The following is a 23,691-nucleotide window of genomic DNA, read 5'->3' as shown; positions in this document are numbered from 1 at the left end:
GGATGCGGAGCAAGGTCTCCGGGCGGGAGGTGGGGGGCGTGAAGGTGTGTGACCTCTCCTCTGAGGAGGAAACTTTGGGGAGCCCCGGCAGGCCTGGCTTCCGAGTGCAAGGTAGGGGTCCCAGGGTTGGAAGCACGAATGGAGCCAGGACGTGAGCCAGGAGCCTGTGTTGGAAGAGAACGGAGAGCCGAAACTCTTTGGGGATGTGGAGGCGTGGGGGCCCCCGCCGTGAGATGGGAGGTGTGTGGGATGTCAGATGGAGAACCCCCGAACTGGAGTATGGGAGGGTCAAACTTGGCCAGCTGTGGAGAGAGGCGGTGGGATGGAGACAGTGAAGAGGAATCGGGGGACCTGGGGCATGGCAAGGGGAGCCTTTTTGTAGAGCAGGAAGACAGCCAGAGGAAACATTTCAGAAGGATCCTGGGGTGGGAGGTGTTTGTGGAAGTTTCTGGGAAAGAATCCTATGGTTTGTGGAGTAGATTCGGGGAGGGAGGTGTCCTGAGATGTTTGGAAGAGGCTGAGGAGCTGGGCGGGTTTTGTGACCTTGAGAAGTGTGGGTCAATTGGCACAGTGTCCTGAGGAGCCTGGGTATCCCGGTGGCAAGGATTTGGAGGGTTGGGGCATTGTTAGCAGAAGTCAGTATCTCCTTCTAGCATCTGGTCTTTCCTCTTCTGAGTTGCTGTTTCGTATCTGGTTGAGGTGGGGACCCAAGTAAATAACCAGATTAGAATTTTCTCCCTAGAATGACTAGAGAGCATCCCACACTTCTCCCACCCCGAAAGGGATCTTCACTGTGTGGTAGCTGAGGCTTGGGGTTAGGGTGGGAGAGAAAGCCTTATGTAAGTACCCCTTGCTATGGTATCCCATCTCCACTTCCCGAGTGCTTGCCCAGGGTCTTACTAGATCTTCTCAATACCCCCATTGTGGAGACAGGGCCAAGGACATTGCCCTTATTTAGCAATTATAGTAGCAGCTGCTATTTATTGAGTATGTATTACAGGCAAGACACTGTATTAGACACAGCAGATACATGGTATCGCTTAGTCCTTGCAACATTCCGGGAGGGTGGGAGATGTTATTCCCCTTCCCTTCCTTTTAAAAGATAATCAAAAGAGGAAGTGGAGATTTGGAGAAGGTCAGTAATATATCGAGGGTCACAGCCTGTGGGTGGCAGGGGTGGTCTCTGGGCTTTCGAGCCCATGGATTATACCCGTCTGACGCCCAGGACAGATGACAAGCTTGTTTCAGGGCAGCTCAGTGACCTTCCCAGGATCATCCAGGCGGTCATAGCAGACCAGGGTACCCTACAGCACCCACCACGCCGCTGCCTCATCTTTGAGACCAGCAAGAGGAAAGATGCGTGTGCTCCCGCACTTAGTGATCCTTCTTGGAGTCTGAGCGGAAGTGGTGGTTTGTGCCCCGTTGGGCTGTCATTTGTCCGGGCTCTAGCGTCATTTACTTTGTACTCTTTTGTTGTTATTGTTCTGTTACATTAGTAAATTTCAAGGATCTCAGAAGTGCCTGTGTGTATAGATGTACACACACACCCAAGTGAGTGAGAAGGGAAGGAGCCACTCCCCCAAACTCTATTATTGCTATAAAAGTAATTTAGCTCTGTGTGTGTAATATACGAAATCCTATTCAGTTCGGTTCAGTCGCTCAGTCGTGTCTGACTCTTTGTGACCCCATGGACTGCATCATGCCAGGCCTCCCTGTCCATCACCAGCTCCCGGAGTTTACTCAAACTCATGTCCATAGAGTCGGTGATGCCATCCAGCCATCTCGTCCTCTGTCGTCCCCTTCTCCTCCTGCCTTTTACATCCTATCACATGCATCATTTTGTGACTTATTTTCATGTACTTATACATCTTTTGCGCTTCTTTCATATGAGCACACAGAGCGCTTATTATTTTTAGGAACTGCACCCCGCGGGTGTCTGCGCCACAGCTCATTTAGTTTGTGTCCCCCTAATGGATTTTTTGGTAGTTTCCAGGTTTTGCCCATTGGAAGTGGCTGCAGGGACTGTCCTTGTATTCCCTCTTGTGTGAGTGTACAGCAGAATAAACAGGTGGGGTGGTAGAATAGACGTGTTTATAAACTGGTGATTGGTTCTGCCAAGTTGTCCCACATTTACACTCCCCACAGCAGCACCTCTTTTTATACACTTTTACTTGAGCACTTATCACTTAGAGAGGTGTGACTTCTCCCGCGAGAGCCTTCACGGCCTGGACTGCGTCAGATTCTCCCCATAAACCCCGAATACCTCTTCTCCAAATAGCTTCTTTGTGCAGCTGCTCCTGGCACCAGACGATCAGTGTGGGGTAATGGCAGAAAAGGCAACTTCTTGGGAGGTCCTGCCAGGAGGCGCCCAGAAGATGGGAGCAGGGAGCTGGCATTGTGGGGGGATTCTGAGAAGGAGGTGGTGAGGTTTCTGCCCTTCAGAAACCTCCAGGCTAACGGAGAAGGCTGGTTTGTGCAGGGGGTTACAGAGGTTCGCACGTAGTTGAGGTTTCAGTGGTGTGGCTCTGGCACTTCTGCAAAGGGCTGTGAGCTTTTTTGAGGACAAGAGGAACCTCGAGGGGTGGGGGTGGGGGCCTGACTGGACATTCAGGGATGAGCGAGGGCAGCGAGCACACTGCTGCAGGTAGAGAAGATGGGGAGCTGGTCCCCGCCCCCTGCCCCTCCACCGCCCCCGCCAGCCTCACAAGGAGCTCTGAGGGATCCACAGGGACTCAACCCTGCCAGAGCCTGGGGAGGAGGGAGTGGAGTGCAGGAGACACAGGGCCAGATGGGACTGAAGGGCCTGGGGTGGGGGGGGGGGGGTGGGACAGAAAGCTTGGGATGGGGAGAGTCAGCAAGGGCTCCCAGGAGCACTGAGATAGCCAGGTTCCTCCCATGCCGCCTGGATGGGGAGGGAACAGCCAGAGGAGAGGCGGCCGCCCTGTCTCAGTGGCAGTGGGCAGAGGTGCTGGTTGGGTAGAGGACTTCCAGATCCCAGCCTTGCCTGCCGGCGTGCCGTGGTCCCGGCAGGTCAGGCAGCCGCGGCCATGTGGCTGTGACCGCTGGTGTGTGCAGGGTGGGAGGGCCGGGCCCCCAGCGCTTCCCCTCTCTGTGGCATTCCACCAGCTTAGGACACTTCACCCACGTGTTTCTGGTTCTCCTTCTCCTTTCTTTGCTGGAGGAACTGGGAAGGGGACCACAGAGCAGAGTGATTTTCTCGCATCATCATTGGATGGACGCTCAGGGAGCAAGGGAGGCCATGGGGGGTGAGCAGGGCGTGACTCTGACCCTGCTTCTCCCCCTCCACTTTCTTCCCCCACAGGTGAGGGCCACCTCCTCAGTACGCTAAACCTACTCCTCACCCCGCTGCCTGTTCCTGGTTTGAGCCCCTGTCGTTTCTTTCTGGGATCTGCCTCCTCCTGTGACTGGTTTCTGGGTCTTTAGCTTGTCCCTCTCCCTGCCCCCACCCGCGAGCAGGTTTGATGATATCTCTCGTCTGCTGAAAAAGCCCTTCCATAGCTTCCCCTGTGCTTTACGGTGGGTTTCAAACTTGTTTGCGTGGTCTGTGACTCTTTGTCAGGCCGACAAGCTTCTCTGACTTCCCTCACTAACCCTTTTACACATTCTCAGATGGAGCCATACTGGCCGTTGTAGAGTTTGCCGTTCTCTACCAGCTGCACGCTCTACCCCTGGCCGCCTGCTAACCAGGCTCAGATCTCAGCTGAACTGTCACTTCTTCACATAGGTGTCCCTCCTCCCCACCCTCCTCTGCTCCCTCCTGGGGTCCGAGTCGAGTCATGTGTTAGCTGTGGCTGCTTGTGCCCGGCCCGTGCCCTGGACTGAGGGCTCTGTGGGGGCAGGAGGCGCTCATCTTCTCTGTTACTCCGCCAGCCCCGCACCCTGAACCTGTCCCATCAGGGTGGGCGGTCACCCGTGTCCAGTGGGGAATGCCTGTGGGCTCAGCAGGCGGGGCAGGCACCCAGTATCAGAAACTTGTGGATGGAAGCCCAGAGTGGCGAGGGCATGGGGAGACAGGGACCTGGGGCATGTGTTTGGTGATCAACCTCGTCTTCTCCGCCACTCCCCTCACCTTCTAAAACTCACTCCAGACAGCATTGATTTGGGTGGCTGAGAAGATCCACAAAGGACATAAATTCAAACTCCGAAGATGTTGATCACGTGTGTGTCTGCCTGTCTGGCCTTAGATATTTATGTACATACGTGTTGATTTAAAGCGTAGAGAAAAGAAGTATTGGGAGGAGTCCCTTTCTCTCAGCGGACAGGTGAGGTTTATTTTCCATAGCACACCTGTGACATGTATTTATTTGTTCACTGCTGGTCCCACACCCTCCTCTAAAATATGAACTTCATCTTGTTCAGTTTTGTGTCCAGGATTGTATCTGATACATAGTAAATGTTTGTGGAGTGAATTAAAGATACTTTTGTTGTGCATTAATATATGCAAAGGAAGGAAGTCTACCCTTGCAGTTATACTTATGGGGTAAACTCCTTAGAAGTGGAACTGCTAGGACAAAAGGAATGTGTATTTAACATGTTTGTGGATGTGGCCAGATTGCCCGCTGGAGGGGTTTGTGAACTTGTGGGCCCCCCCCGGCGGTGCCTGAGTGTGCCTTTTCCTCTGGCCCTGTGCTCAGGCCAGTGCTCAGCAGTACTCAGCCCACATTTGATTCTCTGCTGACCTGAAGGAGAGACCTGGTCCCTGGAGCAGGAGGCGGGTGACGGGAGGCATTTGGGCACAGGGCCATATGGGGCATAAGTGCTAGGGGCAGGGAGGTCGGGGCTCTTCGAGCCCCAGGGCGAGGAGTAAGCCTGTTCATGGGCATCTGAGAGGCCACCAACCGCAGACAGTCCTGGAGCAAGGCTTTGGGAATGTTCGCCGCCTGGCAAAGGTGTCTGGGGGCTCCTGAGGGAGCTGCGGAAGTTCTTCAGCAAGCTCGTGATGTGTGAGGGTCGGCTCCAGGACGACGCAGCTGCCGAGGAGGGGGCAGGAGGCCTGTCAGCCACGGACACGTCTGCTCCATGGTCTCAGGTCTTGGGGATCCTAGCTCCCATGAAGAACCGGGCCCCGGGACTTTTCTGGTGGTCCAGTGGTTTAGAATCTGCCTTCTAGAGCAGAGGATGTGGGTTTGATCGCTGGTCGGGGAACTGGGATTCTACATGCAGCAAGGCAGCTAAGCCCACAAGGGAAGCCTGTGGACCACAAGGAGAGATCCCGCATGCCTGCATGCCAGAACTGAGACTCAATGCAGCCAAATAATTAAGTACTTTGAGAGAATAAAAATAACAAGAGGTGGGAGCTGGCATTTGTTAGCCCTTCGTCTGTGCCAGGCTTTGGACTGAGAACAACTTCACACGTGAGGAGCAGGCACTCTCAGGAGCCCCATTTTCTGGAAGGGGAAGGGGAGGTTCAGAGAGGGCTAATGACCCGCCTAAGATCGTCCCTCGCGGAAGTGGCCGAGCCAGGCCTGAAGCTCGGGTGGTCCCAGCCTGGGTCAGAGGAGCACTTGAGGGGAAGCCAGGGAGGAGCACGGCACTCAGGGCTCTGGCACTGGGCTTCCGGAACATGGTCGGGGGCCAGGAGCATACCTCGAAGGCTGTTGGTGTCTCCAAAAGGCCCGTTGACAGGCCAGAGCAGACGGGGGCAGACTGGGCCAGCAGATGGTGTGAAGTGGTTGGCAGGGGTCCGGGGTCATGTCTGTGACATGTCTCCCTTCCTCTGGGCCGACTCCCCCAGGACGGTCGATCCCCACCGTGGAGGTCAGGCGGCGAAGCTGTTGCATTGCAGCGGGAGCCGAGCCGAGCCACCCACTCCTGTCCCTAGACTCCAGAAGCAGCTTCCCACACCCCCCAGAGACAGAAGTTCTGCTTGAACAGTGCCGTGCCACCTCCCCCAACAACCTCGGGGACGGCACCTGCCCGGGGGTGGGGGAGGAGGCGCCCAGGGCTCTTAATACCTACCGCCCCCACCTTCTCCCCAGTGGTGGGGGCCCAGGGAGCCCCAAGCTGTTCCCATTTAGTCTCTCTTCAGTTGTCTCATCGCGGGTGACAGGGAAACAGATCCAGCCGCCCTCTCATTGCCCCGCTGAACCCTGGCTCAGGGTCTCCACTCTTGAAGAACTGGCTGCTGCATGTCCCGGGGGTGGGGGTGCTGGAGCTGCCTGCCCCGAGCGAGCATGAGACACAGGTCGGCGAGCCTGAGCCCTGCTGTCCCCCGCCCCCTTCTGTCTGCCCACAGGCTCAGGTGGCCTTCCTCCAGGGAGAGAGGAAGGGGCAGGAGAATCTCAAGACAGACCTGGTGCGGCGGATCAAGATGCTGGAATACGCGCTGAAGCAGGAGAGGTGAGCCCTGCCGTGCCCTAGCTGCCTGCCTTCATGGGTCGAGCCCCTGGGAGAATCCTCTCCTCCATCACTCAGTACCGCACGGTCCAGGAGAGGGGGGCAGAACAGGCCCTCGTGGGTGGGGTTCAGGGCAGACCACAAGCAATGGCTTCATCGTGGCGGCAGCCCACCACGTTGCAGACTCCACACAGTCCTCGTCTCATCCCTCCCTTCCAGGGGCCCGATGGGTGCAGGTGAGGCTTCTGGAGGGAGAGGACTTCTTCAAGGACTCTAGAGCTGGGACAGCAGCCCGGTGTGCCTGGCTCCCAGCAGCGGGCTCGCCACAGTGCCATCTGTGCCACTGCCTCTACCACGGCTGCTTCCCAGTCAGGCAGGGCGGAGGGCGGAGAAGAACGAGAACCCGGGCTCTGGGATTTTGGAGGCGAGGGCTGGCCCTGTCGACGCTTCGGTGCCTCTCATTCATTCATCATTTGACCTCTTAGGGCCAAATACCATAAATTGAAATTCGGGACAGACCTGAACCAGGGAGAGAAGAAGCCAGAACTGTCGGAACCAGGTACCCACGCCAGCCTGATCCTCCCTGCATGCCCGCCCCCTGCAAACCGAGCGTGACAGAGCAGAGATGGACCCCTGAGTCTCATATGCTCCATGGAAAGCAGCTTGGCCGGGACTGGGAGTGGTTGGCTCTCACTCATGGTGCCCTCCTGTTGGGGGGCAGGGGGCAGGGAAGGCCTGGGAGTCCTGCCTGCTGTCCCTCTGTCTGTCTGAGGCAGACAGACACACGAGGCCCCTGGGAGTCGGAGCTCCTAGAAAGAGGCATCAGTTCACCATCAGGGAAGTAGGGAGGGTGTTCCAGGTGGAGGGAGGAGGGTCCAGGAGCGTAGAGACGTGGAAGAGTGGCGTGTGTTCACAAGGTGAGGCTGCGGTGGCCGTTGTTCTTCATGTCGGACACTGACCAGAGCGCCTTCCACAAGGACAGGTCTGTGTCGACCCATACAGTCCAGGCACCTAGCTGGCCACATAATAGATGCCGGATAAATATTCGATGAGGAAAGTAAACAGGCTGCCTCATTCAGTCCTCACAGCAGTCCCAAGAGGTGGGTGCTGTGATTGTTAACTTCGTTTCTCAGATAAGGAAACTGAGGCTCAGAGAGGTAAACCGACCTGCTCACGCCACATAGCCGGGAAGCGGCCGAGGCGGGCTGGGCCAGTCATCTGCCCGTTCGTTCAGAGCCCAGCCCGTTTCCTGTGTGGGGAAATAGCAGAACAGAGTCTGAAGACAGTCCAGGGACGGTCTGGGGAGTGACCCAAAGAGACCAGAGAGGAGGAGGGCAGGGGAAGAGGGAGGCTCCAGGCCCTCCCAGCGTGTGGCTCCACAGTGACCGACTTGGGTTTGAGGGTGAGGACAGGGCCGGTGGAGGAGGTGGTGGGCGCCTGGATGGTGCCCTCGAGACAGCCCGCCTCCTTTCTCTCTACCCCGCAGTCTCCAATGGCCCCGTGGAGTCGGTCACCCTGGAGAACAGCCCGCTGGTGTGGAAGGAGGGGCGGCAGCTTCTCCGACAGTGAGTGTGCGCTGGGCCAGGGCGGAGGCTGGGCCAGGGAGATAAGCCCGGGGACGCCACAGTCCTTCCTGTCCTCATTGGGGACCGTGAGATCTCAGGATCCCTGCTGGCCACAGCCGAGAGGGCCCATCACCCTGTGGGGGTGGAGCGTGGGAAGACTCCTGGCAGGAGGCAGCCCTGGGAGACCCCCACACTTGGAAAGCAATCCCACATGCCCTTCCCCCCCACCCAGGATGTAATGTTAAAATTTTTTTGCTTTTCATTAGAGAGAGACGTGTGTTTTAGAAAACTTGGGAAACAGGAAAACACAGAAAAGAACAAAAATCACCCATAATTCCACCACCCAGGGAATCCATGCGCCTGTAAACATGTTGACACACAGGCTTTCGCTTCTGTGTATATGTATCTGTGCGCGTTTTATAAAAGCAGGGCTTCCCCCTCTGCATTGTTTCATAAGGCATTGCTTTTAAGTGTTGTGAACGTTTCTCCGCGTAAATTAGTTATGTTGCATCATTTCAAGACCTATGTAATCGTAATTTCCTGTGGCCAGTCTCTTCTTGTGTATTTTGTTGAAGGCATTTTTTTAATAGTGTGACAAACACCAGGAAGTTATTTGTCTGTATCCTTGATTTCCTTACGCTAAACGTCAGAGAGGATAGTTGCAGTTGCTAGCTTAAAGGGCGTGCACACAGTGATGACAGAAGGATTGTCCCAGGCGACGCCTGCCAGGTACCTGTTATGTGCCCGGAGCCGGGCTAAACACCCGGCACACAAGGATTCCTCACGGAAATCCCTGGGCAGTGTAACTGCTAGCGTTCCCCTCATTTTCACAGGCGAAAAAAACGAGGTGCAGAGAGGGCATCCGTGCAGAAGGTCCAGCTAATAAGTGGAAGGTCTGACGTGTGATCTTAGGAAGCCGTCCCCGGAGCCCAGCTCCTTCCATCCACCTTGCCCTGCCTCCCCCGCCTCTCCCTGGTGGTGGCGGCAGGGGAGCCTCAGACACAAATGCACATGCCCAAGATGGTGTGTCTGTTGTTGCCCAAGGGGCAAGGTCACGGTCAACAGAAAAGGCTCTGCGGGTGCTCCCTGAGGACCAGCCAGGGACTCCTGTCTCCAGTGATTTGAAGCCACAGATACTCATAGTTGAATTTTTTCCGTTTTTTTTAGCCTTTAGGCCAGTCTTAGCTGGCTTCAGGTTTTGTAATCCTGGGGGTGATAAATGCTCGTGTGTCGAGTAAATGACAGAAGTTCCTACTGACATCCCTAACCTCACTCTGCAGAGATCACTGCTCTGAAGTTCAGTGTGTTTCTTTCTAGGCCTGGTGCAGGGCATGATACAAATGTGTGTTTGTGTGTGGTCTATCCTTAGAGGCACATTCTTTTTTTTTTTTTCCTACAAACACTTGAATTGTAAGGAACACTTAACTTACAATTTCTGTTGTGCTATTTATTGAGCAGGCTCTCTCCTCTTCGGGCTTCCCAGATGGCTCAGTGGTAAAGAATCCGCCTGCAATGCAGGAGCCGTTAAGAGACACGGGTTCGATCCCTGGGTTGGGAAGATCCCCTGGAGAAGGGGCCGCACCCTGCTTCAGTATTCTTGGACAGAGGAGCCTGGTGGGCTACGGTCTGTGGGCTCCCAAGGGATCGGACGCGACTGAGCACACATTGAGCACTTGGCACTCTGCCTCGTTTATCCTGTGCCTAGTGTCCCATCAGCTGTCTACTTCCACAGTCCTCGTCAGCAGACGTGTGGGTCAGCCCCTGCCTTTAGGTCCCCCAAATGTACATTGTCTCTGCGAGCATCTGCGACAGCGCGATGCCCACGTAGAAAGGCTCAGGGGAACGCTTACGTGAGAGTTCGGTGTGTTGTCTTCAGTTGCTTCTCCAAAAAGGCTGGCCCAGCTTGCATCCACCCCTGTAGTATAGAAGGGAGCCATGTGGTGCCTGACCCACCCCGGTTCCGCCTCCCCGGCCTGACCTGTCCTGGTTCTGCCTCCCCGCAGGTACCTGGAAGAGGTCGGCTACACTGACACCATCCTGGACATGCGGTCCAAGCGCGTGCGCTCCCTCCTGGGCCGCTCGTTAGAGCTCAACGGGGCTGCCGAGCCCAGCGAAGGGGGCCCTAGGGCCCCGCTGGCACCCGGGGGGCTCAGCGGCGGAGAATCGCTGCTGGTGAAACAGATCGAGGAGCAGATCAAGAGGTGAGCCCTGGGGTCTGGAGGGTGTCTCCCCACCACTCCCCCTCCATGAGGCTGGTCCATGATCTGGGGTCGCATCCCTCCTGGAGCGTATCGTGGGTTTCTCTGCTCCGGAACCCGCTGTCCATCCCTTGTGGAATGTACAGGTTCTGTCCTGGGTGGCCCTCCCCTGGCGTCACCTCCGTGCTGCTGCGCTCCATAGCTCTCCTCCGGCCTGGCCCTGCACGAGGCTCCGGCCTGCGCACGCCCCATCAAACGCCAGGTCCCTGCTGAAGGCAGCCCTGGGCCCACGCCAGGACCTGGGGAGCGTAGCCCAACACGTGGTCACTGCCCCCCGGGGAGCTCTCCTGTGTTCATTCTCTCGTCAGTAGCTGCTGTTTGTCAGAAAATAACTAAATTGCTGATGACATGAGGAGGTCTATGAAAGGCAGTGAGAAAGCAGTGGGAGGGGGCTTCCCTGCGGTCCAGTGGTTGAGACTTTCCCAGGTCGAGAGCGAAGATCCCACATGCCTCGCAGCCAAAAGCCCAAACATAAAACAGACAGAATATTATAACAAAGTCAGTAAAGACTTTTAAAACAATCTACATCAAAAAAGAAAAAAAAATGTTAATTTAAGAGAAAAAGAGAGATGGAAAAAGCAGTACTGCTTAGGAGAGGATGACGTTTGGGCAGAGAACTGCATGGAGTGGAGGCCGAGCCAGCCGAGTAGCTGGGAGGGAAGTGTTCTCGGTAAAGGATCCAGGACAGGAGAGGGCTGGCACGCCCAGGAGCAGGCAGAGGCTGGCGTGGGGGCAGCGCTGCCAGTACATGGTGCCATGATCTGTGGTGAGGCTGAAATCTCAGGAGTCCGATCACAGCAGGCCTCACGGGCCACGATGAGGAGCTTGGAGACAAGCTTGTGGTTTTGAGCCAGGGTGTGACATCATCTCATAGGCTTGGTCTTCTTCGAGATGGAGAGGCTGACCGAGGGCCTGGCTGGGAGCAGGGAGGGCCAATTGGAGACTCTTGGAGACGTCCAGGCCAGAGATGGTGGACGTCAGCAGTGGAGGGGTGAGGCTGGTCCGCTTCTCAGCGGGTTTTCAGCAGGAGCCGACGATAACAAAAGGACTGGCTGTAGGGGGAGACGCAAAGAAACTGGGGTAACTGGAGGGTGGAGTCTGAGCAGCTGGGAGCAGCACTGACCCGGGTGGGGGACTTTAAGGGGGCCATTCAGAACGAGTGGAGTGTGAGGTGTCTGTGTGAGCCCCCGTGGCGAGGGTAGGGGCAGCGCTTAACTCGTAAATGTATCTCCAGTTTATCAGCACACAGGCGGGCTTGAAAACCCTGGGGTTGGGCAGTCACTGAGGCAGAGGGTGTGGAGATGGTGCCAAGGAAGGAGCCTGTTCCACGTGTGGAGGCCCCCAGGGGAGCAGGGAGGCTGGGAAGTGAGGGCTGGGGGCTGGACTGGCAGCCCAGGGGTGGGAGGTCTCTACCGAGTGGCACCCATCTTGCCCGGGCAGCTGACAAGAACACTTGGAGCATCAGCCCGGTGGCAACCTCCTTTTGGGAGGCCGTTCGCGTTAATCTGAACTTCGAATTCTGCCCTCCTTTCTGCCCTGGAGTCACGTTTGGTGACTCCATTTGGCAAACAATTCCTTGGCTTAAACTTGTCATCCCAAGGGAGCCACTCAACAGCAGGCCCAGAGGTGGACTGGCAGCACCGTCTGGTGGTGGGGAGGGCGCAGGCCATGAGGGGCCCGAGCAGTCATGGGATGACTGGTTCCGCTTCCCTGCCACCAGATGTGTTCCTGCCGTGCTCTGCCCTGAGTGTGCGTGGTTCGGCTGTGGTGACGGGGGCTGCGGAGTCAGCGGCGATCTCTCAACCAGCTCTCTGTCTGACTCGGCACACACAGGGGATGTGTGGTCAGGGTGGGGGTCTGGTCTGGAACTGCTCTGGCGAGGGTCAGAGCTCAGTGAGGGGTCTAGCCAGGGTGTGCCCGGCCGAGGCTGGGCTCCAAGCCCCATGCAGGGTCAGAGTCAAGGCTCCCCTGGGCTCAGGCTCCCAGCAGGACTGACCCCCCACCCCCCGCCCCACCCCCGTCCTGGGCAGGAACGCGGCCGGCAAGGACGGCAGAGAGCGCTTGGGTGGCTCGGTGCTGGAGCAGATCCCCTTCCTGCAGCACTGCGAGGACGATGACAGTGACGAGGACGATGAGCTGGACGGCGCGCAGCACAGGAAGCAGCGCGTGAAGGTGAGCGCGCCGGCCCCGCCCCGGAGGAGCCCTGTCCAGGAGGAGCCCCATACACAGAGGGCCTCCAGGGCGTGCTGGGCTCTTCTGAAGGCTGCTCCATCCCTTCCCCATGTCCCCGGCTCCTGCCAGCCGTGCTGTGGCCTCTGGTCCCTTCTGAGGCACCTTGATCGTTTTTGTTAGAGCAACCCCTTCTCCAGCTGTACCCCTGTCATTCTTTCCACATTCCCTCCTTGGGCTCTGATGTTTTCAAGAGGCCTTTCCTGAATCCCCAGGCCAGGCCAGCCCCGAGACGCCCTCTCATGGCGCGTTCTCCTTCCTGCCAGCCCGACCACAGTGGGACTTGGAAATGTTCTGACGTGCCCCCAGCTCTGTCTCCTGCAGTAGACAGTGAGCTCCCTGAGCCAGGGGCTGTGTGGGTCTTTTCTCTTTCCTCCCCGGCACCCTTAGGGGATGTGGCCGAGCCCCCGGCGTAGCCTGAAGTCAGGTTGGGGGGCTCTGGGGGCACTTCGTAGGATGCGAGTGTCTAGTCTGCTGTTGGTGTCCCAGGCCCAGGGACACTGCTCACAGGGTAGAGTCCAAGTCTTCTCAGCTTGGCCTGGAGGTCGGGCTCCCACCACATTTCACCCCCGCTCCTGAACTGCCGGAGCCCAGTGCTCCTGCCATCCTGATGGCGCTGTCCTTAGGCGGGGCCTGGTCTCACCAGTCAGTGTAGGCCTTGTGGGCCAGGCTCTGTGCTGGCAGCGAGGACAGGGAGACACCGAGGCCTGGTCCCTGCAGGGAGGAGCTTGTGGCCAGCAGTGGGCTTATAGGTAGTCACAGGCAGGTACACGCACCCATGAGGGGGGGCCTGTGGGAGAGGAGACAGCCTCAGGGGCTTTCCTTGACCAGCTCTTCCCAGCTGAACTCCCTTGCTCCCCTTCTCTCCACAGGGTCAGGAATCTCCTGTGGGCTGCCCCATCCTGACTGGGACCACCCTGGGTCCTCCCTGTCTGGTGTCAGGCTTGTCTTGGCCTCCACTCTGTATCCAGGGTGCCCACCATGGCTCAGCACAGGGTCCCACGCAGGTCAGGCGCTCAGTGACCACGCTGAGGGGAACGGAGCGCCCAGAGCCGGAGCCCTGGCCCTGGGGTTCCAGGAAGAGCAGGGTGTCTCTGAGTCCAGAGCACCTGGTCCCTCCTGCCCCCTGCTGGATTTCCACTCCTTTCTCAGGTCTCCCTCAGCCCCCTCTGGGAAACCTCCCCTCTCCCCTGCACGCCTGTTAGAAATGCTCGCGTGCTCCCCGCACGCCTGTTAGAAATGCTCGCGTGCTCCCCGCGGCGGCCACCTCTGTCCCCGCGTCTATCCCACACACCCTGTCAGGCGGCTCCCTGTGCAGGGTCTCACGCTTCCCTAGGCCTCTGTCTCCATGAGTGCCTCCCAGAGTGGCCACTGGCCTGGCTCTATAACCAGGGTCACGTGATTCCCTTTGTCATGGTTTTGCCCTCAGAGGCTGGTAGTTTGTTTCTGAGTTGTTGAGGAATTCAGTAAAATGAGTCCTGGGAGTTCTCTGGCGGTCCAGTGGTTAGGACTCGGCGCTTTCACTGCTGCGGCCCAGGTTCAGTCCCACCTCAGGGAACTGCAATCCCTAAGCCCCCACATGGCAGGGCCAGAGATAAATGAATAAGTGAATAAAATCTGTACGTTTGAAAAATAAATGAGTTCACACTGGGTAGATGCGTGGCACTGACGGTCCCAGGCGGTGAGAGAGAAGAAAGGCCCCTCTAAAGGACCAAGCCCTACCGTCCTCTCTCTGGGCAGGCCAGGTGTTCTCCCAGAAAGGAAGGGGAAGGCAGTCACATCCCATCCCCCTCCTCCCACACAGGCCAGAGGCTGGCCCCTCAAGATGCCCTAGCACAGCCACCTCCATGTCCATACCCTCAAGACCCAGCGTGGGGTGCTGAGCCTCTGGGACGGAGTCACCCGCGCCCCGGAGGAATTCACAGCCTGACTGAACCTGGGTCCAGGCTGGGGACACTGAGGAGGGGGAAGGCTTCCTGGAAGAGGTAGTGTTTGAGTCCACTGGTCCCGGAGTCCCAGTGCTGAGGGAGGGCTGTGTCCTAAGCCAGCACTGAAAGCAGAACTCAGATATCCAAACGGTCTTTGAAAACTCTGAAACTCTCTTTAAGCGATCTAAGTGCAGTCTGTGAAGAGCCCAGTACACAGCTCCCTCCCGGACGGCACTTGATGTAAAGCATAGTGATGCGTAGGGAGTGGGAGGCTGAAGGATTAAGTGCGAGATGTCACTTCATGAGGCTGCGTCTCAAAGGTGTCTGGTGGGGAAACGCAGGCGTGATGCTGCCCCTCAGTTCACAGGCCTGGGATGGGGTCCAAGCTCGTGGACTGAGGAAAACGAGGGGATTTGGTTCTCAGCCCTGGTTATGACCAACTGTGGGAAAACTCAGCAGACTCTGTGTTCACTCGCCCAGCATTCTGTTTCTCAGAAAGGAAGACCTGGGGTGTTTTCTCATTCTAAAAGTAGCTCCTGCTTGTTATATAAGAAAACAAAAATGCAGCCAGTATAGGAAGTTATCGGGAAGACTTGGAGACCCCCGGGTAACCTCACACCCCAAAGCTTGTCTTTGATGTATGTGGAATGGCTTGGACCTGGGCCAAGGGGCTTCACTCGGCTCAGCCTCGGTCTCCTTAATCTGTAATATGGGAATAATAATTAGAAGAGTGATAACTGTTCGTGGGGTTGTGAAATCATATGCGAAGCTGATCAGTGCACTGAGTAACTCAGAGGTCGGCACTGTGGGAAGTGTTCCTCGTCATTACTGTTGTAGCCATGGATCTGGTCTCACTTTGTAGTGTCTCCTTCGACGCCTGTACACCCATACACCCAAATATAGCTTCCCTTGCCCCCGAAACAGGTTGTCATATTATCTGACATTTTTTTCATGAGAAGTGTACTGGGCTGGGAGGCAGGGCACAGGGGAGCAGGACCAGCCTGAGCGAAAGGAGGAGGGCCCTGTGTGGGGGTCCATGCGGGCAGCAGCGAAAGGGGTTTCCAGAGCCAGGCTGGGGGCTGGTACGCCCCGAGGGCTTCCAGTAGGGGGAGCACGGCGGCAGGCTGTGGGACTGGGGGCCGCAGGCGGAACGCTGGTTTCCCCGCTCTGGGCTAGCAAGTGGGCCAGGGCCCTGAGCTCTCTGCTGGTCTCCACGCCCCAGCTGCCATCCAAGGCCCTGGCCCCTGAGACGGAGGACGAAGACGAGGAGGACGACTCAGAGGACGCTATCAGCGAGTTTGACTTCCTGGGCTCTGGAGAGGATGGGGAGGGCCCGCACGACCCGCGGCGGTGCGCTGCAGAGGGCGCCCACCACGAACTGGGTGAGCTGGGGCGTCTGGGCCCGCCTTCCTCACCGAGGGCACCACCGCTGCCTGCGCCTGCAGCTGCTTCCTGCCCCAGGGTCCCCACCGGCCGGATACGCTTCCTGAGAGGAGAGTGGCCTTGCAGAGCCGGCGGCTGCACTGCCGTGGCCAGGCCTTGTCCCCTTCCCTGGAGAATCTCGGGGTCACAGGCAGGCCCGGCTCTTCCTGAGGCAGAGCCTCCAGACCTCCAGCCCTGGGAGGATAGGGAGGGGAGGGGGGACAGGATGCAGACCCAGCGTGGGGGAGGCAGGGGGACAGCGCTTCCTGTCCTGTGACTCTGAGCTCCGAGGCCCCCGGGGTCACGTAGGATGGCGGGGGATTGAGGCCATGGAGGGTCCCCTCTCCATCTGTCTCCTCCTCCTGTCCCCCACCCCTACTCGGAGCCCAGGGCTCTCCAGCCCCCCCACAGTGGCAGGAGAGCACCCTCCCCACGTGGCTGAGTGGCCGGTCAGTGACACCCACCCACCTGCCCCCTGTGCCTGCAGAAAGCCGGCGGGTCAAACTTCAGGGGATCTTGGCTGACCTTCGGGATGTGGATGGGCTGCCCCCCAAAGTGACCGGCCCACCTCCCGGCACCCCCCAGCCCCGGCCCCACGAAGGTAAGCAGCCCCTGCACCCTGGCCCAGTCCTGAGGGCCCCACAGCAGAGGGAGGCTGCAGAAACTAAGCCCCGGGCTTCTGTGTCCTCAGGGTCAAGGCCCAGCCTCTCTCTGGTCTGCAGCCTCCCTGTCCCAAAAGTTCGTCTGTCTATCTCTGTCTCCCTCTCTTTTTGTCTGTCCTGCCCTGTCTGTCTGTCTGACTCTCCCTGTTTCTTTCTCTCCAGCTGTGATTCTTGATCTTGTCCTCTGCCTGCCTCTCTGTCTCCCTTCTCACCTCTCTCTGCCTCTCTCTGTCTCTCTCTCTCTCTCCCGGCCCTTCTCTGCCCCCTCCCTCCCCTCCCCCTACCAGGTTCCTTTGGCTTCTCCTCAGACGTTTTCATCATGGACACTATCGGGGGCGGGGAGGTGAGCCTGGGGGACTTGGCAGATCTCACCGTCACCAACGACAACGACCTCAGCTGTGATGTAAGTCCTTGGGGTGCCCCATCCCTCGCGGGCCCCCCCAGGCGTCCGGTGCAGCGCTGGGACTGGCTGAGCTCTGGCCAGGTGCCTGCCTGCACCCAGCCCCTCACGCAGCAGGACGATGTGAGATCATTCGCCAGCTCACCCTGTGTCACAGGGGTGCCGATGCAGACAGGCACCGGGACTTGACGGGGTCACCAAGGTGCCTGGCCTGGCAGGCTCTGGGGCCTGGGTTTCAGTCACGCTGCCAGGCTGCTCCTCTCAGCAATGCTCCCTCCCACCCCAGACTTCCCATGCACCTCAAATCTAGGACCCACCATAGGCGCGAAGCAGGGGCAGAGGGGTGCTGAGCCCAAATACAGCATCAGAGGCGGCAGATGCTTTGGGGCTGGGGCAGAGCAGGTAGGAGTCTGTGCAGGAGGTGGGGATTGTGGATGGGAAGGTGACCTCCAGCCACAAAACAAAACAAAAAAAATCAGGCTGATCTGGTATGAGTGGAGGCTGGTGGGGCAGTGGGGCTGGAGTGCAGAGAGACCTCAGGGCCAGTGTCCTGAGCCTGAGATCTGTGGCCAGGCTGCTGGCTCTCCGGACATCTCTGAGGCGGGCGCGTGTGAGCTTCTTCCTGTGGTAGGACACTTACCGCAGCTTCCAGCGAGACTCCATGCGGTTGGTGATCTCAGCCAGGTTAGGCATTCTGGGGGTGGGGGGGCGGGTTGGGAGAGTTTGAGCAGGAAGATGCAGGGTTCTTCTGCTCCCCCAAGACGAAATGAAGACACTCCCCACCTGGGTCTGCATACGCATGAGGGGGTAGAGCCTCTAGTCCTGAACAACTGTGGCAGGAGCGATGACCTCGAGTGACAGAGCCCAGATGTAGGGGTCCGTCGGGGTGCACCCCACCTTAGGGCAGGGCACTGAGGCTTGCCTGACAGTCTGCTCGTCTCCTTACCCCAGGGGCCCTCTCTGGGTCCCCTACCTCGAGAGCAACACCATGGTCCATCAGGCCCTCTGTGGTGTCTCGGGGACTCTCCCCCAGAGGCCTGTGGACTCTGCTCCCCGGTCTCTCCCGCACGGTGTGCTGGTCCCCTTTTCCACTCCCCGCATCGGGTCTGCCTCACCACTCCTGGGAGACTTCCCTGGGGACCTCCTCCCACCTCTCTCTGCAGCCACTCTCCTCTTCCCCAGTCCAGCACCCCCGCCATGGAGCAGCCAGAACAACCTGGGCCATTCCTCTGCTCTAAACCCTCCCGAGGGCCCCCCCCCGCAACCCCATCCCTGAGAAGGAGCAGCAGGTTCCTGAGTGTGGGCCAGCCCCCTAGGCCTCTTCCCCTGCCGCTCTCCCTCACTTGCTGGGGCCCTGGCCTCCTCTCAGCTCAAGATCCGCCTTTGCTCCCTCTGCCTCAGGGACTTCGCACATTTCGTTCCGCCCTCTGTTCCCTTCATTTACCTAGTAACATCCTGATCACATGTCAGTTCCCCAGGAAAGCCTTACTGACCCGCACAGATGGGGACGGGTTGCCCGGCACCTCCTCTCAGTGCATCTGAAATTCATGGCATTGCTTGTTAATCGTCTCTGTGATGGAGACCATCTCTGACCATCTCCCCCAGGCTCCCCCTGATGGGGACACCCCAGGGCTTGGGCTCACCGTTGCCTCCTCAGAAGCTATCATGGGCCCTGCACACTGCAGGAACTCACTGAGCGACTGAGGGGGTGCTGCGGGCGGGCGAGAAGGAAGTGGCTGGGCCCAGGCCAGAGGCTCGTGTGTGCCGCGTGTCGCTTCATGTGGGGCTGGGTTGTGGGGACCGTCAGCTGGGATGGCAGACCCTGAGGCAGCTCCCCCACCCCAGCTGTCTGACAGCAAAGATGCCTTCAAGAAGACCTGGAACCCCAAGTTCACTCTCCGCTCCCACTACGATGGCATCCGCTCCCTGGCTTTCCACCACAGCCAGTCGGCTTTGCTCACCGCTTCCGAGGACGGCACACTCAAGCTCTGGAACCTGCAGAAGGCGGTCACAGCCAAGAAGTGAGGGCAGCAGCCCTGGGGTGGAGGGCTGGGTGGGGATGTCCGGGCGTGGGGATGCAGGGTGACCCCGGCTCCTCTCCCTGCCCACAGGAATGCCGCGCTAGATGTGGAGCCTATCCATGCCTTCCGGGCTCACAGGTAGGGAAGCGCCCCTGCCCCCGTGGCAGCCTGCCTCCGGCCCGCTCGCTGCCATCCTGGGGGGCAGGGCAGCCAAAGGCTCCAGGTCCCCGTGGCCTCTGCACACACCCCACCCTCTCCTGGCACCCTGCAGACTTCCAGTGCCCCACAGCTGGTTCTTGGCACAGCCTTTAGAGGAGTTGGGGAGGCTGGGGGCGGGCAGCTAGCCTGGGTGGCCCAACCAGAGGTCCAGATGCCAAGTTCCTTTTCAGCAGCCTTGAAATACGCTAGCAGTGTACCCTCAGGTCCCGTTGAGGGGAGGAGGTGAGCCCAGAGTGTCTGGCCCCCCTCACCGCCCCTCGGTCTCCTCCAGGGGCCCCGTGTTGGCTGTGGCCATGGGCAGCCACAGTGAGTGCTGTTACAGTGGTGGGGCAGACGCCCGCATCCACAGCTGGAAGATCCCAGACCTCAACATGGACCCCTACGATGGTTACGGTGAGGACAGCTCCCTCCCGTCTTCCTTTCCCCCGCCCACCTGCCCCTGGGAGCCTCTTGGTTCCTCAGCACCCGGGCTTCACACTTCAAGAACTCAGGAGGGAACGCCAAGGGCTCCCGCTCTGGGGAAGCCAGGACCCAGGTGATTCAGCACGTGACCGAGGGTCAGATGAGACAAGGCAGCGAAGGGGCGATGGGTGAGCGGTGCACAGAGCAGCTCATTGGGGTGGAGCTTTGGGACAAAGCCAGGCAAAGGCGTGGTGGCCCTGGCAGCACTCCACGGTCTCCGCCTGCATCTGCGTGGTGGAGCGGAGGGGCCAGGGCAGGGGAGGTAGAGACGCTGGCTGGGCCGGGCTGCAGGGTTTACTGTTAAGTGGAGAAGGGAGTAGACCGTCCCCTTCGGTCAGTGTCCGTGTTCCTGCCCTCTGACACCTCTTGATAATGCTTTTGATCACACGCTTGGCTCCATGCCGCAGTGTGTCGGGGCAGAGTTTGGGGATCTGTGTCTCCTCTCAGGATCGTCTCACCCTGTCAAAGGTCAGGGGTCAGCCCCAGGCAGTGTCTGCTGTTCACCTGGCAGGCTGTCACACATTGTGTGTCAGCAGGGCCCAGCCAGAGCACCCCACATGGACCCGAGTGACCAGGGAGTCCATGGTGGGAACAACCAGAGGGCTTTGGAGGAGAGAGTGGGCAAGAAAAGACCGCGGGGACAGAGGGTGGGGCTGACTCCAGGGGCCAGGCTGCAGAAGTCTTTTCCCTTATCCCCTTAACTGAGTCCTAAAAGGTACGTCCCGTGCAGGGCTTTGTGGCAGGCACTGTCGCAGGCCTGGGGGAATAGCTTGGGAGCCAGATCATCCCTACCTCTGGAGCTTCCACTCTGGGGGCGTTGAAAGCCTGAAACCTTCACAGAACAGCCGGCCCACGGTTGCAGCCTGAGCAGCTCTGAGGGCATGAGGACTGGGGGTGGGGGGTGACGGCAGAGCCGAGGCTGCCGGGCTGTCCGAGCTGGAGCTGGGCCGCGGCCCTGATGCAGCCCTCTCCCCCCTCCGGCGGGTCCAGACCCGAGCATGTTGAGCCACGTCCTGGAGGGCCACGGGGACGCCGTGTGGGGCCTGGCCTTCAGCCCCGCCTCCCAGCGCCTGGCCTCCTGCTCTGCCGACGGCTCCGTTCGCATCTGGGACCCCAGCAACAGCAGCCCGACCTGCCTCTTCACCTTTTCCACAGCCAGCGGTGAGGGGCAGGGCGGGGGGCCGTGACACCCCGGGGGTGGAGGCCCCAGAGGAGGGTGACTCCTGACGAGGGCCCAGGCTTCCCGCCGCAGGGCAGGAGCGGGGCTGTTGGCAGCCTTCCGTTCCCTCTGCCTTCAGATCACGGGACCCCCACCTCAGTGGCCTTCACCAGCACCGAGCCTGCCCACATCGTGGCCTCCTTTCGTTCTGGCGACACCGTCCTGTATGACCTGGAGGCTGGCAGTGCGCTTCTCACGCTGGACTCCCGGGGGAACAGTGGTAAGGGGGTGCCCAGAGCCAGGGACTGAAGTCTGAATGCTTCCAGGGCCCCAGTTTCTCCTGGGGCTTTGGTGGCCTGTTGCCCAGTCAGTGGACAGTGGCTGCCCTACCCTGTGCAGGGCTCTGAGCAGGATGGAGATCAAGTCCCAGTCACTGTGCCCTTACGGACAGCTCCAGAGGGCTGGGGGAGAGACATCCCAGGGGCTCCCCTGTGGGCCGCTCGGTGGAGCAGAAGCACTGCCCTCACGGTTGCCATCCCTCCTGCTTGCCCCGGGACCGCGCAGTGTCCACGGCACAGATGGAGAAGCCCTGGGCCCTGGAGGGAGCGGCTGGGGCGCCCAGCCCTGCTCGGCATCTCGGCAGAGGACAGGGATGGGATGGCAGTTCTCCTCTTGTCTTTGTCCCTTCTGGTCTCTCTACTTGCACCCCACTTTACTTCTTCTGCTTTCTCTCCTTTTCAGGCCCAACCCAGATCAACCAGGTGGTGAGTCACCCCAGCCAGCCCCTCACCATCACCGCCCATGATGACAGAGGCATCCGTTTTCTGGACAACCGCACAGGTGAGGCCCAGCCTCCCCGGCCCCCGCTCATCTGTGCTGGTGGGGGGCGGGGTCAGCCCAGCTTAGAGAGGGAGATTGGTCAGTCCACCTTGGAGGCTCAGTGTCCCCGCTAGCCCCTGCACCTTTCCAGGCTGGGCACAGAGTGGAAAAGTAACCTGCTGCCCACCCTCTCTCTCTGCAGGGAAGTTGGTGCACTCCATGGTCGCCCACCTGGATGCGGTCACATGCCTCGCCGTGGACCCCAATGGCGTCTTCCTGATGTCAGGAAGTAAGTCGGGAGCCTCCTGGCCCCTCAGGAGTGAGGGCACATGCCCTTCCCAGCAGGAGAGGGAGAGGAGTGCTCGGGGGCTCCCTGAGGCTGGGGCGCTGGTGGGAGTGCTGTCTGAGCAGGGCTCAGGAGCTCCTCTGTGGCTGGTTAGAGTGGTCACAGGGGTGGGGTCATCGGAGCCACGGTAGGCACGCTCCCACACAGCCCCGTTGCATTTGAATGAGGTTGGTACTGCAGCCCCCATTGCGCACATGTGGAAACTGGGCCTAGAGAACTCACTTCACTTGGTCACAGCCCAGCAGGTTGAAGGGATTGACGTTCAGGCCTATCTGACTCTCAGTCCCCGCAAGACAGGGGACTCTTAGCAGTTGGGGCACCTGCCGTTTGTGGATAAAGACACCAAGCCCCAGTGACCGCGGGGCTGCTCCTCAATGGCGTGGCTGGGACTCGGGTGGATGGAGAAGGGGCTGAAACTCCCCAGGGGGGTGAAGGGGGTGCACTGGCCTGACCAGAGCCTGCCCTGCCCCGGGATATCAGCAAATGCGAGCACGCGCAGAGGCACGAGCTATGGTGGCGGAGGGCGGGGTGGCCCAGGACAGTTCAGCTGTCTCCAGGGAGGCCAGGTTCAGGAGGCAGGTCTGGGCAGGGAGCTGGGGGACCCGGAGCTGCTGAGCGACAGCCCCTTCTGCTCCCGCACCCGCACAGGCCACGACTGCTCGCTGCGTTTGTGGAGCCTGGACAACAAGACGTGCGTTCAGGAGATCACAGCCCACCGCAAGAAGCATGAGGAGGCCATCCACGCAGTCGCCTGCCACCCCAGCAAGGCCCTCATCGCCAGTGCAGGCGCCGATGCCCTGGCCAAGGTCTTCGTATGATGCCCACCTGGCCCCCCAGCCCAGGCTGCCACCCTGGCTGGGGGGTGGGGCCGGGCAGTGGGACTGAGGTGAGGGGATGGAGGGAGGGAGGCTTGGGTTGGGAGGGCAGAAGCCCCCGGCACCCTCACTCCCGCCTGGCATTTCCGGCGGGTGCCAAATCCCGACACCCTAGCTGGGATGCCCTGCGAGAATTGCCAGGGTGGCCCCAGGCATTCAAAGGAAGGGCCGGAACTACCTGACCTCTGGCACTCTGGAGACTGTGGTCCAGCCTCCCCTCCCTTCTGTCTCCCGCAGGTGACTCCCGGCCTCGGTCTGGAGGCCCCGAGGCGTGGCCGCCTCCCGCCTGCCTTGGGGCCTGGTGGTGCTATGGGCCCTCTCCCCAGGAGGCCCTTCCCGCAGCCTCCCGCCGGGTGCGGCCTCCTTCAGGAATCGCCCTCCAGCATGGTCTCTGGGAATTTTCCCTTTACCCTGGCACCCACTCCGGGTCTCTGAGCCTCCTTCTCGGGAGCCACACATCCAGGCCTGGGTGTCCTTGGGGCTCAACTTTTCCAAGATGCCAGAAGGTGCCGGGTTCTCTTTTGGAACCCCTGACTGCTCCTCTCCACCTCCCTGGCCCCGGGTGGGAGCCGGGCGGGAGGCGCCCCCACGCCCCTGCTCTGGGTCTGCTGGGGCCCTGGAGCCAGCTACAGGCAGGGATTGTCCTCCCTGCGGGGGCCTCCCCCATCCCCACCAGCGTGCCCAGTGATCCCCCTCCCCTCAGTTCCCTCAGCACAGCTTTCCAGACACTACCCGGCGCTGCCAGGGCCAGTAACTGCCTGGGGAGCAGGTGATGCCCTCGGGGGAGCGCCCAACCCTACCTCCCCCAACACTCCTCCAAGGGCAGACCCCCAAACCCCCATGGGGTTACCCATGGGGAGAGAGATAGCGTTCTCTTGCCCCTCTGCAGGGCATGGAGGGTGGAGTGGGGTCCCCTGGGCCCCCCATAACTCCCTGTATATCTGTATAAATAAATGGGATTTTAATGGA

The 23,691-nt window shown here is 59.6% G+C and overlaps 1 protein-coding gene across 2 annotated transcripts in view; it reads left to right on the top strand.

The window, feature by feature from the left end:
- Positions 1-23,691, top strand: part of STRN4 (striatin 4) — a 24,620-nt gene extending 929 nt beyond the window's left edge. The window contains exons 2-18 of one of the 2 annotated variants that reach the window (XM_025269369.2): positions 6,257-6,360; positions 6,843-6,916; positions 7,844-7,922; positions 9,926-10,123; positions 12,211-12,352; positions 15,560-15,719; positions 16,247-16,360; positions 16,730-16,824; positions 18,667-18,842; positions 18,933-18,980; positions 19,333-19,454; positions 20,514-20,684; positions 20,822-20,962; positions 21,424-21,522; positions 21,704-21,790; positions 22,496-22,733; positions 22,960-23,691. In XM_025269369.2, the coding sequence (XP_025125154.1) occupies positions 6,257-6,360; positions 6,843-6,916; positions 7,844-7,922; positions 9,926-10,123; positions 12,211-12,352; positions 15,560-15,719; positions 16,247-16,360; positions 16,730-16,824; positions 18,667-18,842; positions 18,933-18,980; positions 19,333-19,454; positions 20,514-20,684; positions 20,822-20,962; positions 21,424-21,522; positions 21,704-21,790; positions 22,496-22,665 (1,980 nt within the window). In that variant the 3' untranslated portion in view covers positions 22,666-22,733; positions 22,960-23,691. Of the gene's footprint in view, positions 1-6,256; positions 6,361-6,842; positions 6,917-7,843; positions 7,923-9,925; positions 10,124-12,210; positions 12,353-15,559; positions 15,720-16,246; positions 16,361-16,708; positions 16,825-18,666; positions 18,843-18,932; positions 18,981-19,332; positions 19,455-20,513; positions 20,685-20,821; positions 20,963-21,423; positions 21,523-21,703; positions 21,791-22,495; positions 22,734-22,959 lie in introns of both variants that reach the window. The other variant, XM_025269368.2, reaches the window with a different exon arrangement.

Source organism: Bubalus bubalis, chromosome 18 (assembly GCF_019923935.1).
Source record: "Bubalus bubalis isolate 160015118507 breed Murrah chromosome 18, NDDB_SH_1, whole genome shotgun sequence".
NCBI lineage: Eukaryota > Metazoa > Chordata > Mammalia > Artiodactyla > Bovidae > Bubalus > Bubalus bubalis.
Note: the sequence above shows the minus strand (reverse complement) of the source record. Positions and strands in the feature narration are given on the sequence as shown.